Genomic DNA, 19,093 nt, shown 5'->3' on the forward strand with positions numbered 1-19,093 from the left:
TTCTGCTCCAATGAAGAGCAATAGTGCAAGACAAATTACGTAATGTACGTTACGTTATGTAACAGTTTAATCATTAAAGGTACCTTGTGTAATTTTTGCACCACCAAGTTGCAATCAAATGTTACCATGCAAACTTATTTAGGGTCTAATGACAACTGAAAACATTAGACACATTTAAGTTCAACGTACAAGTTTAAACAGTCTGTGCTTTTCAACTGTATTTCAGGCAAATGCATTTCTAAATTAAAACAATGAAAAAATGATTAGTAAAAGTATGATGAATAATTGAAGACATGTTGAAAATATTGCAATAAATTTATTGTCCCTCACAATCATGTACTCATATACAGGCAATTGTATATTATAACTATATCTACATAGCCAAATGTATTTACAAAAACAGCAATACTGTAAAACACTGCTGGATACAACCATTTTAAATGACAATTCCCAAACCAGTTATTAAAAGTGCAGTGTAGACCCTACCAAACATGCTGTGCTATGTCTGATTCTTTAGCCCTCTTAAAGTTTATAAACTGGCATAAACATTCAACTGACTTACTTGCAGGACTACTTTCTGAGTATGATTCCCAAGTATGTAGATAAAGTGCTTGGCAACATGGAAATCCACTGAAAATACGAGTGAAAAAACTTTGGGGCAATTATGCTCTTAATGTAGGGAAGGTTATTGTGCAACAGCCTGGACAAAATCCAATCATTTGAAAGAAAAAAAAATATATATTTATATATATATATATATATATATGTATATATATATATATATATATATATATATGTATGTAAATATATGAATGTATATAAACATTCTCTTGTGCTTTTCTACATTTTCACATCCAACTGGAGTAGTGCATTCTGGGTGCAAGCACTTTTTAACGGGAAATGCATCTGGAGACAAAATCTCATTTCAAACTACTACTGAGAATTCTATTTAAATATCATAATCAAATGACCTAATACCACTGGGATAGAAATAATACAAATATTTCAAGCTGGCAGCGATACAGACACACTGTAAACAGCCAGATCTCTCAGTTCCTATACATGAACAGGCTATATGGAATACATGATAAATATGTTCAAAATTGGATATATAAGGAAAACAATAAGAAAGACTCAGTAAAATGAAATAAAAAAAAAATCATAAATATATAAATAAGCGCTATTGTCCTTTGTTTTTTTCTTTGTTTTTTTAGAAAAATAAACCTTTTGATATTAAAATATGTAATTCAACAGTCTTTTCCTTTCCTACTGTGCAGAATAAAAAGCAAAGTGCCATCTGTTACGCTCTCCGTTTAAAAAGATGCCTATTATTCAAACTTTCAGTGAGATTTCAGACCGTCTGCTCACCTTCTCTAAAATGTAGCATTGGCGATTTAAAGAGTAGCAAAACACTTTTACTACCGTTCCTTGACAAGGAGTAAAGGGACCAAGCCCAAGTCTACATCATCTGACAGTCTATATGCCATAGAAATAAAACAAATCAACTTCAGTACAACCATTGGTAAGCCATTTTGAGGTTTCAACGTAACTCTGGTAGTTAAATTGTAAAATCTAAACATACAGTTTCTTTTAATGGAATAGATTACCCCATAATTAACAATTCTGTCACTGTTTACTCACGTCATGTCAATTCGAACCCATACTGTTTGACTTTCTGTATGGAGCACAAAAGGATCATTTTACATTAATATTCCGTTCTGTCTTTGCAGACAATGCAGTTGAAACTGAATCACTTTAAAGCTTAAAAACGTCTGTTTCGCATTCATATGAGAGAAGCTCGTTCACTGTGGCTTACGTTAATTCATTTTGTTTAGCGCTAAAAACAACGCAAGTTATCATGTGAACACTTCACATAGAGCTCATGAACGCGTAACAGACGTCAATATTGTCACTGAAACATTATATAAATTTTTTTACATTAAAACTTTTATGTATTATATGGACTACTTTCATGATACATTTAGGTAGGGATGTCCTAAAACCATTTTTTTTAGATCGAGTACAAGTACCGATATTTCCTTTTTGGTACTCGCTGATACTGATCTCTGTTTGATTTTTTCTGAATTCCATGTAAATATATTTGAATTTTATCGTCACAATGGCGTCTAAATAAATGACTTAATTCAAACTTTAACCAAATGAAAATCGAACTACTAATTTTAACATAATATTACATTATTATTATCAAAAGAAGTGCACACATTTAAAGCGTGCAGCACATGCAAACTATATATTTATCGCATTAAATTGCAGACTTTACAGTTTAATAATCACACTAAGATTTTGATTTATATGCTGAATGTTATATCAATTATCAGATGGTATAATTCTTTAGTATCAGAGCATTTTTACGAGCACAAGTACACGTACATGAGTGTGGTATTGGAACCGATTCCTATACCAGTATAGTACATCACTACTTTTAAGTCTTTTTTAAGCTTTAAAGTGAGGCAATATCAGCTTCCACTCTATATTGAGAAGACATAACAGGATATTGTTTAAAACATCTCATTTTGTATTCTACAGAAGAAAGAAACTTGTACAGGGTTGGAACAACATGAGTGTGAGTAAATAATGACAATGTTTTCATTTTTGGGTAAACCATTCCTTTAAACCATTAAAAAGCCTCTTCTAAAGCGGTACATTTTGGCAAACTGATGCCAGACAGAAATTAAATATGGCCACATACTGAAACGTTTTGGGAGTATGTTTCTATCCAAAAGCTGGTAAGTTCACATCAGTAGCAGAGCTAACACATCATCAAGACGAAATTAATGGAAAGCATCTAAATTCACTTTTGATTCACAAACATCTTATTTAACATCATCAGAGAACGAGTGATATCTGCCTTGATAAAGGCTCAAACACATCCATACACTGTAACTAACTCGATTCCTAGTTCTCATGGAAACAGACGTCTACTTCATAGGAAAGATCTTGTTGATGTGGCGTTATTTGACACAGCACACTTCAAAAGATGCAAGAATAGGTCTGTTCTGCATACGACATGCACTGGTGATACTTCACAAGATACAGTATATCTGTGACAACACTGGACTGTATGAAGAACTAGGAAGTCCACCGATGCTGGTTAGAATATAAAACAACCTGCTTTTGACACTCAAAGCAAATGCAGTTGGCCACATACATCTATGCATTACACACATGTAGTGTATATTTGTTTTGGAATATCTGGGTGTATATTGGCAGTGATCCCATAGGGAAGGTGAAAGTCAACATTTCCACCAAGCGGAATGGAAACATGTGGCTTTTCCAGTTGGGCAACACAAGCTCAGGAATAGAAGACAGAGAATTGACATGGATACATCCAGAGAAACAGAAGCATGCAGTTTTTGTGGAGGTGGAACTCGTTTTCAAGGCTGATGAGACCTGGGGTCAATAAAGGAGGTTGCACATGTGTGCTGCTATTGCTTTATGTTTCTTATAGTCTTTGTGCTTTACTGCAGTTCTTCTCCATTTATGGCACAACGAGTGCGCAGATTCTGCTCTCAGTACTTCACATCTTCATGTTCTGGTTCAGACTGAAGTTCAACATCCGAAAGGACCAGCTCCACTGGCATGATAAGGGAGGTGTCTGAATCAATGCTTAAAGAGGGCTGGTGCTCACCTGTGGAAACATTAAAGTTGTCACAAAGGCAGCATGTCAAAAATCAAAACTAGCCTCCAAATAATAATAATAATAATAATAATAATAATAAAAATTGATTAGAAAAGATTTGCATTAAGATCTTGTGTTTTTAACAACTTATTTGCAGTACTTAAGAGCAAACTGAAGCAAATCCATTGTAATGCGCTGACAACAGATAAGCAGGCTGGTACAGGTACAGAACTAACACCGGATCAGACTAGAGCTGAAATGGAGAACAAGGACATACTGTGCTTTTATTCTCCTCAACAGGAACAGCTGCTGCTGCTACCAATAAAATGACCTCAATATATAAGAGCTGAAAGTGGCACACACTGGAAAAACCTAAAATAATCCAACCCAGATCCAAGAGAAGTGAAACAGGCCACAATGATCTGACATCATGCTTGAGTTCCTGCATCACTGTGGTGGTAACAATCTCCAGTATTCAAGGGGGCGATAGAGTTACCTTCAACTCTATGTACCATTAAACTGGATGTGCTATTATTCAGGTAGCTAGCTATAAATATTTTGACAGTTAAACTGTAACTCTAAGAAAGATTATCTTCAAACTGTTACTCCGTGATGATAGTATGTGACCTGAAAGAGAAAAGGGTACTGTAGAAGAAAACCATTTACGCTAATGTCTGCTATAGCGCCTCTTGTGTCAATGCTAAGAAAGTAATGCGTTTGACACATTTCGTAACAAAGCACACAAAATTGAGCTTGTGTAGCTAGAAACATTTGCGATCACATACTTGCATTGAGAAAATTTTAGGCCATGTACTCTGCACACAGGAAAATTTCTTCTCGCTTGTGTTACATTTTGAAAATAAACGTTCGGACACATTTTTGAATGCAATTCTAGAAGCATAGAAGAAGTACTTGCGTTGAGTATATTTTGGGCCATATCTAGCAGACACAAGGAAACGTAGGCTATACTCAATTACATTGCTTTATTAATTGCGTTCGACCCATTTTGGGATGCAATGGCGCATAAAATCGAGCTTATGTAGTTTAAAGCATTTGTGTTCAAGTACTTGCGTAGAATACATTTTGGGCCATATCCTGCACACACATGAAATTTTATATTCATTTGTGCTCAAGAAATGTGGTCCGACACATTTTTGTACGAAATGACACACAAAATCGAACTTGCATTGTTAGAAGCATTTGTGTGCAAGCATTTGCATAGAATGTATTTTGTCCGTAAACAGTACTGTGGACACATGAAAATGTACAGGCACTTGCTTTGCGTTATGAAATCCCTTACAAAAAAATTGAGAGTTCATGGCAAATTTGCCACAAAATTGCCACTCATTATTTTCACATGCAAATGAGCTTTTGATTCGCCGCAGATATTTACCAGAAGTTTTCAGCTCTTCGCCGGTAATGGTGAACCTCCGGCAAACCTAAATGTAAATCTCGGCTCCGTTACGATTTTCTATATATAAGTATTTACCAAATTAAGCCTTTTATAGGCTATACACTTACCAGATGAAGGTTTTTGGATATATTAATATTTCACCAGTTTAATAAGGAATAAGTTTTATTATTATTACCAAGATATGAAGTTGGAGACACGATGTACGTGTGGGACACATTTCCATATAGTAGCATTTTGTTTTGCATGCTTCAATTTAAAATATGCATTTAAGTGAGGATAAAAATATGGATGAACATTGTTGATGATTAAATATTTACATGCAGCAAATCCCTCCATGACTGTTTTTATTTCACCTTAGAGGCCGATGTTTTACTGTAGAACCATTAGTTATAAAAATTTTAAAACTATCAGCAACTATCTGCATTTTTTCCGATAACCGATAGTTCTAAAAAGCAACTATCGGCACGATTAATCGGTAAAACTGATGTATCGTCTACCTCTACTAAATGCATGAAATCAAGCTTGCGTAACTAGAAGCATTTGCATATATTTTGGGCCATATCCTGCAGATAATTTATACCCACTTGCGTTGTGTTCTGACACATTTTGAAACACAACAACACACTAAATCGAGCTTGCATAGCTTCACATACTAGCTCAGAGTATATTTTGACCCTCCAGACAGATGATAATTTATGTACTCACTGCTGGCGATGTGGTGGCTCTCTTGGACCTGCGGAAAGGTGTCTATCTCGTGGTAAATGTGAGATAGGCCTGTTTCTCTGACACCTGGATCAAGGACCACAGGGTTCTCGCCCACCGTGACCTCACTGGCCCCCATCATGGGATTGGTGGGTGGGCCACCGATTGACATCTCATAATCAGGAGGGATGTCATCAGAGCAGTATTTATTGGGCTGTTTGGACAACAAATTACAGCATTATTAAGAAGACATTTATACAATGTACAATGCAAGGTCATATTCAAGTAAGTACGACTGAGCACTAACAGCACAGAGTAAGGTATGTTATACAGGAAGTAGACCACTCTTACCGGGATGCCCAGGGCCTTGAGGATGTTCATTTTACACATGGGACAGGTTCTGTGCTCCAGAAGCCAAGGGTCCACACAGTTCTTATGGAACACATGACTGACAAAAACAGCACAGTGAAAGCAGAGCAGTTAGAGAAACACTTTACGGAAAGAGATATGTCTAACTCTACGACTACATTGGAAGCAATCAAGGTTATATCTGAATTCATCATTTGAGTCTGTGATTTCTTGTGACGCATGTCTGAAATCTTACCGACAAGGCAGTGTCCTGACGACATCATTAGGTTTGTAGTCTTCGATACACACTGCGCAGTTGTCAAAGTCTGACTCAGTTTCCTAGAAACAGGAAATGCAAGAAGCAGGGGTTGTGAGTAACCATATGTGGGCATCTGTACACAGGTCCGGCCCGTCCTACAGGCAAAACAGGTGGCCGCCAAGGGCCCCGATGTGCCTGGGGGGACCCCGTGAAGGCACGAACACGTGTAAAGTAAATGAACAAATCAACAGATTAAGAAACAGTGATGACTTTTATTTTGAAATTCTCCACAGTCCAATGGTTTCTACCACGCATGTACTTCAGGAGACCATGCAACGTGCGTGGACCTGATCATTTAACATACAAATCCCAATGATGGTGAAAACTAAAAACAACATATTAAGTATAAAATGAGCTCTGAATAATCACGAATAGACAAATAACTGAAAGTTACAACAAATAAAATAACAGCAGTATATCTAAAATTGGCAAGAAGTAAAGCTAAGCAGTACACACTAATCTGCATAATTTATTCATAATGAAAATTATTGCTGGGTACTTGAGTGCCGCTTATTATAACAGTATTATTAGACACAGATCGCACCTTGCTGAATAATGCTCACGTCTGACAGAAACACAGGAAATATGTTATAGTTGCTTTGTGGCTATTTGAGTAACTTTGTATAAAGGATAGCAGAAACAGCACTTGTCAAATCATTAGGGCTTTTCACGTTTAGTCAAGAATAATCTTCTGGGGAAGGAATTCAGACACTGTCGATATAAAGATGCAAAAAACTCACATAGAGTGAAAATATGAGCAATTAATCTGGAAAATAGCCAAGCCACCCCATCTGCAAAGATCTCTGCTCTCTAAGATGTATGTGTTTATTCTTTACATTTGTTTACAAATTTATTGTGTTTATATTTTGTGCTCTAAATACACATTTACACATATGTGGGTAGTTGCTATTGAATTTCAACCATTGTCAGCCGTGTCCTATACTATTACAACTATCTCAATCAGCATTTTCTTAGTTTGTGTTACTTTAATGGTAACATTTCTGGTTGTATTTGTTAACATTAGTTAACTACTGTACATTAGTTAACATGAACTATCAATGAATCGTAGTTAATGTTGATTTCTACATATACTAGTACATTTTTTACATTTACATTAGTTAATACAATATGAACTAACATGAACAAACAATAAAAAAAATATTTGTATAAATTAACTTTAGCAAGATTAATAAATGCAGGAAAATTGTACTATACATTGTTAATGATACCTAATGCAAACCTTGTTGAAAAATGTTACCCAGTAATGTAAACAAGTTACCCAGTAAATACCATGTAAACAAGAATGCCGATTTCCTTACGCCGTTTAAGGGATTAAGAGAAAGTGGTTTAACACACCTAGGTTTCTCCCGGAGAAAGCTGCGTATGTGGCCATGTAAACACATAAGTGCCGTTTTAACTGGTTTTTGAAGAGTGCGTTTGCACGTGGAACAGACCGAATAAGGATGGAGCCTAAGTCAACAAAACATTTCTGGGAGTACAGTGGGAAAAGCACAACACTATTAACAGTATCCATTTATACACACAACTGTAAAATATCGACGGTCCCTCACGTTCACGTATATGCACTCGTTCATTGAGGGAATCGCGGAGTTTTAAATTAGAGGTAAACCCCACTATTAAAGTGCAATTCCACTGCATATCACGATGGAAAGTTAAGGAAACAAACATGGCAACAACTCTGGAATATCTGTAAATAAAGCGAAGCAACAGAGAATAAAATAATGAAGTCTTCCTCAGATCCCATGTTTGTTATTTACACAAGTGTCGCAGGATAATTACGTTGCTGTGGAGAAAGCTGCATGTAACCGTGAGTAAAGAGTACACTTCTTATACAGTGCATGTAAACAAGAACGCTGCTTTCTCGCAATATGCCGCTTTCTGGTGTCCATGTAAATGTAGTCAATAAGAACTAATCACAAATGGGTTTCAGGTTAAACTCTTACTGATTAACCCTTAAATGCATGGGAACTGAAACATACACTCTTACATATTTGGGTCTTTAAAGACCCGGCACTTATGTCTATCACAAATTGATCTACAAAATGCTCAGATAGTTTCACATTTTCTAAATGTTTTCAAGACTATTAGAAAATAATAGGATAAAATATATTTTGATGTTTTATTTTTCATATATCAAAGAGATAATGTAACAAATCTACAACAGGATTCATTACTTCCACACTGAAATTTCATGAGACGCACCTGGCTGTCAAAAACATATTGAGCTACACATAACACATAAGTATTTTCTCAGGCACTTATTGAGTCTAAACAGATGCACAACTTTTTTTAATTTCAGAACTACACCCAAATGACAATAGTCAAATCAAACTGTTCATGTGTTAAACTTGCTATAGTTTACTTCAATGTTGTTTCTTTATCAGATATCAATGTCAAATGTAAATCAAGTCAATCAATGAAACAAAAAAAATAGAAAAAAAAATAATTTTTATATAACACTTTTATATATATATATATATATATATATATATATATATATATATATATATATATATATATATATATATATATATATATATATAAAAGTGTTATATAAAAAGTAGTATTATTTTTTTTTTTTTCAATTTTGCCATTTTTTTGTTCTATACTATTTATAAGAGAGAGATTGAGGAATACTAAAAAGATGTGGGCACAACTCCAAAAAAATGGATGAGGTACAGGGGGTGAAATGAGGTCCCGTGTCACTAAAGACCCGAGGTATGCGTTTAATGGTTAATAGCGTACAAGTCTTTTTATTGGAGTCATATAAAGCAAAAAGACATGTTGAAATAATACATATTGAATATTGCAGGCATTTATGAATATAAAATATTTGAGAATTTATGTTAATCAACAAATTTTATCAAATATATTTTTGTAATTCTTAAAAAAAAAAAAAAGGAAGTGGTGCATGCCTGTGCAAAAGTCACCTCCACAATGCTAGAGTGTCTTTCCAGCAACCTTCGTGGATGACATTTAAGACTTTTGAAGACATTGTGATTTTAATGTTAATGTGAATTTTAGACATTTTTATACTTTTAATGAATCCACTCTCCCTCTAGAAATGAGATTATTCATCAGGTATATTGAACTAAGTGTTGACTATTGAGTTGAATCAAAACAGTGCCTTACCTTGTCACCCTTCCGGATAGTTCGTATTTGTAACTTGCTTATGGCCTTTTTTGCAGCATCCCCCAATCGCCTCTGCAAAACACATGAAACATGCTACATTGGTTTTTAGACGAACAAATCAAAACACTGCGGTTCTGTTAAAGATCACCAGTGAAAATGCTTCTTTTTTTCATTACAAATTATATTATGAACATAATTTTGGTGAAAAAATGGCCTTTTTTTATTATTATTTTTAAAGGCGTTAACATGGTCAGACTCTTAATAATAATAATAATAATAATTCCTTACATTTATATAGCGCTTTTCTAGGCACTCAAAGCGCTTTACATAGTATAGGGGGAATCTCCTCAACCACCACTAGACTCTTCTAAATTGTTTATTTCTTAAAGGAATATTCTGGGTTCAATACAAGTTAAGCTCAGTTGAAGCATTTGTGGTATAATGTTTATACCAAAAATTATTTCGATTCATCCCTTTAAAAAAATACAATAAAATCGAGGCAGTTAATTTGGAAGTGAATGGGGCAATTGTTTTTGAGGGTTTGAAGGCAGAAATGTGAAGCTTATCATTTTATATAAGCACTTACATTCATTCTTCTGTTAAAACTCATGTATTATTTGAGCTGTAAAGTTGTTTAAATCATCATCTGTACATTTGTTTTAGGATTTGCAGCATTACATTGTCAGGGCAAGTTGTAAAATTGGATATAACTTAACACAGAAAAGGTAATTAAGCGATTTTATCACACTAAAATCATGTTTGCATATATAATGTTTACGTCTTATGGCTATACTTTTTGAAACAGCGAGTATTTCAATGTTTATGGTTTGGACCCTTTCACTTCCATTGTAAGTCTAAGTAAATTTTATGTAATATTTTACAATAATTTAATGTAGTAATAAATAAATGTGGAAATAAATAAATATAGTAATACATAAATAATTAGATAAAAGTATAAATACTAATTCATGTTAGATTTGACACACATTCATACACATACACACTCTCACCTATGGGGCAATTTAGAATTTCCAATTCACTTAACATGCATGTTTTTGGACTGTGGGGGAAACTGAAGCACCCGGAGGATAACCACACGAACACGGGGAGAACATGCAAACTCCACACAGAAAGGCCCTGGGTGAGCCGGGACTCAAACTGGGGACCTTCTTGCTGTGAGGTGACAGTACTAACCACTGAGCCACCGATTTTTTAAATCCTAACACTTTCAGATTTTTCAGACTATTGGACTGCACTGCTAATTGGACGATATTTGGCCATTTTGAGGTTAGTATAGACCGATAACCAGGTCTAGGTGAAATCAGAATATTTGTTCACATTTCCTGCAATTTCTGTGAATGACGAATACCTAGCAATCTGTACGCTTCACGATTAATGGAAATGTTAACTCCACCTTGTGTCAGTTCCAAAATTTACAGACAGCCTCGTCAACGAATAATAAACAATTTATGTTTTCAAGTAACTTTGAGTGAATTTTAAGTAAAAACTGTGTACACTGAATGCTCAGCAATGTCATATTTGTTAGCGTGACACCACAGCACCTGGTTGCGGTCTCGTGCGTTGGCGTAGCGGAACCGTTGGATGTAGTAGAAGACGAGCCAGGCGAGAGAGATGATCATGAGGACGATGAAGGAGATGGAGACGAACACCACAGAGGTGCGGCTGACATATTTCTGCAGGTTGCGTGTGCCGATGGTGATGTGCATCGCCACGGTGATGTTCTTCTCCAACAAGGCCACAATCTCACGACCTTTGGGCTCCGGAATCATAATAGCAACCACATCACTGGTACCTAAAGGGATGATGTTGCATCAAATATCAAATAAGCACTCAAATCCCAAACAAAATTCTGAAACTTGTCTGATGTTTTAAAGTAAGTAATTGGCTAGATTTTTGCCAATGTTTAAGTCTGGTATTCTTAAATCACCAATGGACACATAGCGCAGAATGTCCTTTGATTAAACGTGAGTGTGAGTGACTTTAAGGTCCCTTCATGATCCCGTGTGGCAGCACTGGTGTGCAGCAGGCCTGTGCTGCTGATACTGCGATACAGAGGTAAAAATAGAGCTGCTGTGACAGCTCACCGTGTGCAGTCTGCAGTTATTATTAAAAGTGACAGCACAGCTGCAGGTCTGTTTGTGTGTCTCTGATGGACTCTTACATCATAATAACTCATTACATCAGCGCTCTTATTTGATCTGATACTCAGTATCAAGCATGAGTTTGCCTCCACTGATTCCATCACATAGACATCTATCTATCCGTCCGTCCGTCCGTCCATCCATCCATCCACACAGAATATGCTAGTAATGGCATAGCAATTACTCAGAACAACCTAATAATGGCCTAGCAAAGCAACCACCCAGAACACCCTTACAATGTCCTGGCAACCACTCAGAATATGCTAGTAATGGCCTAGCAACCAGCCAGAACACCCTAGCAATGGCCTAGCTACCACTCAGAACACCCTACCAATGGCCTAGCTACCACTCAGAACACCCTAGCAATGGCCTAGCTACCACTCAGAACACCCTAGCAATGGCCTAGCAACTACTCAGAACACCCTTGTAATGGCCTAGCAACCCGCCAAAACACCCTAGCAATGGCCTAGCTACCACTCAGAACACCTTAGGAATGGTCTAGCAACCACTCAGAACACCCTAGCAATGGCCTAGCAACCACCCAGAACACCCTAGCAATGGCCTAGCAACCAGGACATTTAAATGCAGTAAATATGCTTCTCACATCTGACACACGCATCTCCGCAGCGCAAATGAAGCGTGCTTTCGCACGAACCGCCACAGTGCACACTAATGTGCTCCAGAGATAGAGCCAGAGCTCAGCGCAAAGCGGAACTTACGCGATTCAGTCGGGCTTCACTCAATATAACGGTGGCCGGCGGAGACCACAAAACTTATGTGACCCATTTGAATTTTACAGAGATTGTTCTAGTAAAAAAAAGCTCTATATGGAGGAAGCCGAACCTCTCAAACTGCTATGCCCTGACATTAAACAGCACTAACGAGGTAAACAGACTGCAGTGTGCCATGCATCAACATCAATTCCAAGGTTTTTAAAATACACATCATTACTCAAGCTAAAATGTTTTTACTTCAGTAACACTAACTTGTATAAATGCAAATTAAATCTGTTATGTCGAAACTATAAAACTAAATGTTTTATTATTAATTTAATGCCTAATTATTCTCTCATCATTCACTGCACACACCTTTGATCCAAACCCTTAGGACTTACTTTCTTCTTTGAATGGATTTTTTTTTCCATTTATGGTAAAAGGTGCAATGAAAGTAAACAGTGACTCCATGGAATTATTAACTGTGAAAGCTGTAGTTAAAGATTTCTTAACGTGTTTAGGCTATTCGTTTTTCATAACATATAGCTTATTTTTCAGAAAAGACTATCCTTAATATTAGCCTAACCACGGTATTGTGTTCACTCCACTGGCTACCTGTAGCTGGCCATATTAAATTCAAGGCTTTGACTCTGGCCTTCAGGACAGCCAATGGATCCGCACTGTCTTCTTCAATTCACTTCTCCAGGTCTATACTCCAACTCGCTCTCTGCGGTCTATGAACGGGCGGTGCTTGGTGGTCCCATCACAAAGAGGCTCAAAGTCTGTTTCACGATCGTTCACTTTCTCTGGTCCTCTGTGGTGGAATGAGCTTCCAACCTTCACACGATCTGCTGTTACCATCTCAACATTCAAGAACCAGCTGAAAACACATCTGTTCCGCAAGCACTTAACCAATCCACACTAACTGCACTTACTATTGAACTTAACTTGCATTTACTGTAAAAAACATATATATATATATTAGTACAGTAAGTGCAAGTTACTGTAATTTCAATAGTAAAAAGTTCAAAGAATGTTGAACTTTGTATGAAAGATTGCTTGCTATGTTCCTCATTTGTAAGACTCATTGGATACATTTGTCTACTAAATGTAAATTGTGGATCCACTCATGGTCTGACCTGTTGTTATGGCCTTTATTATTAAAAATGCCACTGTTAAAAAATGGAAGAACAGTGGTAAATTTTCATGAAGGCAAGTACAATTTAGAAAAGTTAAAGGGGTTAAAATCTGAACTTCCGTGGACAAGTGGACAAATTATTGACAAAGTTGTCCTCCTTTTCTCTTCTAACTGGTCATGTTTGCCTTCAGATATTCTAAGAGATGACTTAAATCATTAGGCCTGTGTCCTGCTAAACTAATATCATTCTTGTTCAAATAAAATGTCCAAAGAAATGCATGCAGTTACAGTCTCCAGTTACCTTTATCACTTTTTGTGGGGTGGGAGTTTTTGGCTAATGAAAATGCTGAGTGGCTAGTGACTTTGGAACACTACTAGTCACAGTGGCTGATGAGCCAAAAAAGTTCATGTCAAGCCCTGCTCACAACCACTCAAAATACCTTAGCAACCACTCATAATACCCAAGCAATGCCCTAGCAACCACCCAGAACATCCAAGCAATGCCCTAGCAACTACCAAAACACCTTAGCAACCTCGCAGAACACTCTTGCTGCAACTGCCAAGCAAACACACAGAAAAATTGAGCAAGCACCTAGAATGAGCTAGGACAGAGTCATATAATGTAGGGACCTGTGTAATGTCTAGGGATCTGAATATACAGACTTGAAGTGGAATCTTTTGACTTGGGCCAGAAAGAAACCACCTTGCAACAACCCAGAGCACCCTAGAAAGCACATAGCAACATGCTAAAAACATTCAGAATACCTTAGCATAGACACCACCATTGGAACCACCCAAAACACCCTAGCATCGGGCAGGGCCAGTCAACCCATTAGGCGACATAGGCGAGTGCCTAGGGTGGCATCGCTTCGGGGGCAGCGATCTACCAAGCCAGTAAGTATGTGTTCAATCTGTGTCGAACAAAATGCGCCCTGTGTGTTCCGATGACGTGTTGTCGTGCCCCCCATGGAACAAATAGACCATGTACTAATGCCTTACTACTATACTACTCTTACTGTGAGAGTATTATGGATAGTATGCCATTGTGAACACGGCCATAGACTCACGAGCGCGGGGCTCGTGAATCGAAGTGATGCCCGATGCGTGAATTAATCAGTCTTTTGATTCGGTTCTTCTCAATGAATTTGTCTAACGTGCGGACTGAATCTTTGAAGCTCTTTGTCACGCAGTAAAACAGTAACGGGATGCTTTAGAGGACAGACAACAAAAACAACGCTGAATGAAGTGGATATTTACATACAATTCATTGAAACAAAACCTGCAGCAGCATTCAGTCATGTGCGAGTGCAGTCTGTGAACGATTGTCTACTGCAGGTAAAGATACTTTCTAAATAAAAGCGTATCAAAACACTTACATTACACGAAAGCGCTTAAAAGTACCAAAACCAAACCATGTTTTTTGGACATGTTCTTTGGAGTAGCCTTCCATATCAATCCCATGATACAAGCCTACTGTATATAATAAAAATACCAAGGTTTTACCATATTGTACCATCACTGTACCATGATACTGCCACAGCAGGCATTTGAGAAAGATAACTTTGATAAACTTCATCTTGTGCTGTGTACTGTGAAAAGGTGACAATATGTTTTTAGTCCATTCATTAATGCTACACAATATATATAGGCTACCTAAGAAAATGTTCAAAAGATGCTCCTAAAATCACTAGAAATGAATGCTTTGGTGCTGGAGGGTCTTGCCTAGGGTGCCAAATGGGATAGGACCGGTACTGGCATCAGGCAAGCACCACTCACATTTTCTTGATGAAAATGAAAAGATCTAGTTCAGCTGCTTGAAGCTCTGGACCTCTTGATCTCCAGCAGTGACTCACTCAACGTCAGCCTCACGATCTGAACAGGTTTCAAGTCAATCTCAAGCATAGAACTGACTACTTGCCATGGAAACTGACTGAGCTGTTCAGATTGTTAAACTGCTGGGATAAAACACAAAACAGGCTGGCCAAAATCATATTTAAGAGGGTGACAGAAATTGTTTTATACTAGGCCTATGCAAAATGTAGCAGGTCTAACACAAGTCAAACTGTTTACAGAGTGTATCTGCCAGCAGGTTTATCACCAGGTCACTCCCACATGCACGGTAATCCAGCAGCACGGCTGTGTTTTATATAACACTGTCCATCATATCAGTGTTTATGGCAGCCTAATAGAAGAATCAACATCACAGCTGAAAGGAGAACAGCTTCTGTTTGCATACCATCCTGAGCAGTTCTGACTATCAGAGAAGAAACACTCAGCCTCTTGAGCCTAAAATCCAATACGCAAATACCTTAAAGGGGCACTCAGTAATTTTTTCCTAAATGAATTTTGAAACATATGTATAAAATCATGAGCACTCACATTAAAATGAAGACTCCAGTCATATCAGTCACCTAATAAAAGCGGTTTTATTCTACAAGGAGAGGGTCCACACATGGGGGCGGCCATGTTAGAATCACATGACCAGCCGAATACTACTCGCTTAATCTCAGTAACCGTCCTGTTATTGGACACTTTCACTCATGGATTAAAGTAATCATGGCTAATCATGAATAGTGATTTTCTACATAGGCATCAGTAACTGAAAGCTATTGTGTTTTAATGATGTTACATCCAGGCCACTAGGTGTCAGTGTCAGTACAAGATTAAAAATAAGTGCACCTTTACATGAGACATTTCATTTAATTTTATTTAGATTCTACTTCTTTAAGCAACAGATAATGCTACACTTGAATAATAATATCTAAATGTCCAAGATAAATTCATCTGAGAAGCAAAATTTCCATAAAGTATTAAGACTTATATTTTATATTTTATTAATATATTTTTTGTGGGTTTTGAGGTCATCTATATGCTCCTGTACTGCAAAATATTTTTTTTTAGCAGCTAAGTTTAAAGTTCCAAAAATTCTGGGGCCTGTGTAGCTCAGTGAGTATTGACGCTGACTACCACCACTGGAGTTGCAAGTTTGAATCCAGGGCGTGCTGAGTGACTAAGCAACCAAATTGGCCCAGTTGCTAGGGAGGGTAGAGTCACATGGGGTAACCTCCTCGTGGTCAAGATTAGTGGTTCTCGATCTCAATGGGGCGCGTGGTAAGTTGTGCGTGGATCGCGGAGAGTAGCATGAGCCTCCACATGCTGTGAGTCTCCGTGGTGTCATGCACAACGAGTCACGTGATAAGATGCACGGATTGACGGTCTCAGAAGCGGAGGCAACTGAGACTTGTCCTCCGACAACCGGATTGAGGTGAGTAACCGCGCCACCACGAGGACCTACTAAGTAGTGGGAATTGGGCATTCCAAATTGGGAGAAAAGGGGATTTTTTTTCCCAAAAAAATTCTTCCCAAGGCTTATCCCACTTCTTTTTTTTTTTTTTTGCTTGATTTTAGTAAATTGTTGCTATATTTAAGTATGCTTTATTTGTTTCAAGAGGGTGATTTTTGGTGGTATATAGCCTCACCGTTGATGGTGCCAACATATAATGTTTTCAAAATGTAAAGGACATGTGTACAGAAAGAGAGCTACTGGTGCTTTTGGGGAAAGAATGAAGAGGCCCTCAGGTAATGTTTACCATATAAAAGCAAAGATTTTACATAGTCAGCAAATCTCAGGGCTCCAATCTTCCTGGACTCTGGACTTTATGTTTGTATCAGAAATTTGCTTGATTGTCAAAATGTCAACCAAAAAAATCTTAATTCTATTACAAATATGCCTTATTTTCTATATTTTTGCCTTTGATTTTGGGGTGTAATGTGTCCTGGATATGTTACCATGAGATTTATCTATATAGAAAACTGAGAATACACAAACCTGCAACGATTGCAAACATTGACACAATCATTTCGCAACTAAACTAATAAATACCAAGTTCCAGATGTGTTCCAGATGTGTCACTAAATGCAAGTCAAGACAACATTTGTAGGGATTTTGTAATGCAGATTGTTGTTTTAATAAATGAATCATGTGAATCAATTATTTTTTTCTCTTTTTATTTATTATGCACAAGTAAAGTACTTTGAATATCCATTATAAGATGTGCTATGTAAATAAACTTGCCATGCCTTGTTTGACACCTGTCACTTGTGGAAAAAAAACAACACATGGACTCTTTACATATTCAAACAACCTACTGAACTGTTATTTTGTCATCTTGCTAAAGACACACAAATGCAAAAAGCATAATACCTCACAAAGTCTGTAAATCCACCACCTAAATTCAATCTGAAGAGTTAGGTTTTTCCACATCAGAGTCAGTGCCAGTTTCAGTGAAGACGCAATATCTCCCCATGGCATTGATTTATGGAGGGATTTCTTTATGTGGGGAAATTTCTGTTTTCCATTTCTTTAAGCCAAAATATTAAATGCCATCTTGTGGATTTTTTCCATTTATGGTGTCACTGTGCCAAGAGCCCTGGTTGGCACTGATGGCAGACACATAACAGGTCATTGTCACATGTTGATGCATTGCTACAGAAACCTAATGCAACAAATCAGTGTGATTGCCTTGACATACATTAACAATGACCTTTGCAAATGCACAAATCATGTGAGTCTCCACTTACCTTGATGTGGCATTGTTATGGTCTCATTGGAGTTGCTGGAGCCCACGTTGAATATGACCACAGCAGTAGCATTGAGACTGGCAGCATGCCTGATTTTCTCTCTGTATGTGCAGTTCCCTTTGGCTATCAGTGCTATCCATGGACTGTTGGGATTTGGAAGGGGGAATTTGGTATTACTGTCACACGCCTGCCTGTCCTGCAGAAGAGAAGGCATATATACAAAGCCCCTGGCATCCCTTTTAGGAGAGTGTTCCCCATATCTCCCACACTCAGTCTTCTCTGTCTTGATTTCAGATGTCACTGGATCCAGATAGGTGATGTTCACAAAAGCAGTGTACCATTCCTCTTTCTCTGCCACTGTGAAGTCCAGACACAGCAAATGCACAAAGCAAAAGGACAGTAGCCATGTAGATAAGGCAAGACTCCGGCAGGCTTGCGTTAGAGACATTGCCATGTTTCCAGAAATTATCCCAAAGAACAGTTTTCTAAGCTGGGAAAAATCCTTTTGGTCTTCCTGGTCCTTGATCCTGGTCTTCAATATGTGATGGTGTTTGAGTAATGCATGACTTGGCAACCCAGTAATAATAATAATAGGTAAGTTAATCAAAATACTTCCACGTCAAACTCCGTTGTCCTTTGAAAGTGGCTTATAGATGCAGTCCACCATCATGACGAGTCACCCAGCAGCATTTGCGCTTGTTGTGACGGTACCCACAAGGTTGCCAGATATTACGAACAAAACCCTCAAAAAATATTTTAATCTATTTTTAAGATTTAGGCATCTTAATTTCATAACAAATGTCAAATTAAATTAAAACACTAAATATATTACTTATTTTTAATTAATTAATTTTTTTTTATTTTTTTTTTTTTTAGGTAAAATAACATTTAATTTTTATGGAATTTTGAGTGTACATTTTGGA

The 19,093-nt window shown here is 37.2% G+C and overlaps 1 protein-coding gene across 1 annotated transcript; it reads right to left on the reverse strand.

Annotated features, from left to right (window-relative positions):
* Nucleotides 1–296: 296 nt before the first annotated feature.
* On the reverse strand, nt 297–18,843 carry rnf150a (ring finger protein 150a). Its single transcript, XM_051703530.1, has 7 exons — nt 18,171–18,843; nt 11,139–11,389; nt 9,577–9,648; nt 6,361–6,443; nt 6,108–6,204; nt 5,760–5,970; nt 297–3,649 (listed from the first exon to the last, which is right to left on the reverse strand). The coding sequence occupies exons 1-7, from the start codon at nt 18,622–18,624 to the stop codon at nt 3,531–3,533; spliced, it is 1,287 nt and encodes a 428-aa protein (XP_051559490.1). The 5' UTR covers nt 18,625–18,843; the 3' UTR covers nt 297–3,530.
* Nucleotides 18,844–19,093: the final 250 nt, after the last annotated feature.

Source organism: Myxocyprinus asiaticus, chromosome 7 (assembly GCF_019703515.2).
Source record: "Myxocyprinus asiaticus isolate MX2 ecotype Aquarium Trade chromosome 7, UBuf_Myxa_2, whole genome shotgun sequence".
Classification (NCBI taxonomy): Eukaryota; Metazoa; Chordata; class Actinopteri; order Cypriniformes; family Catostomidae; genus Myxocyprinus; species Myxocyprinus asiaticus.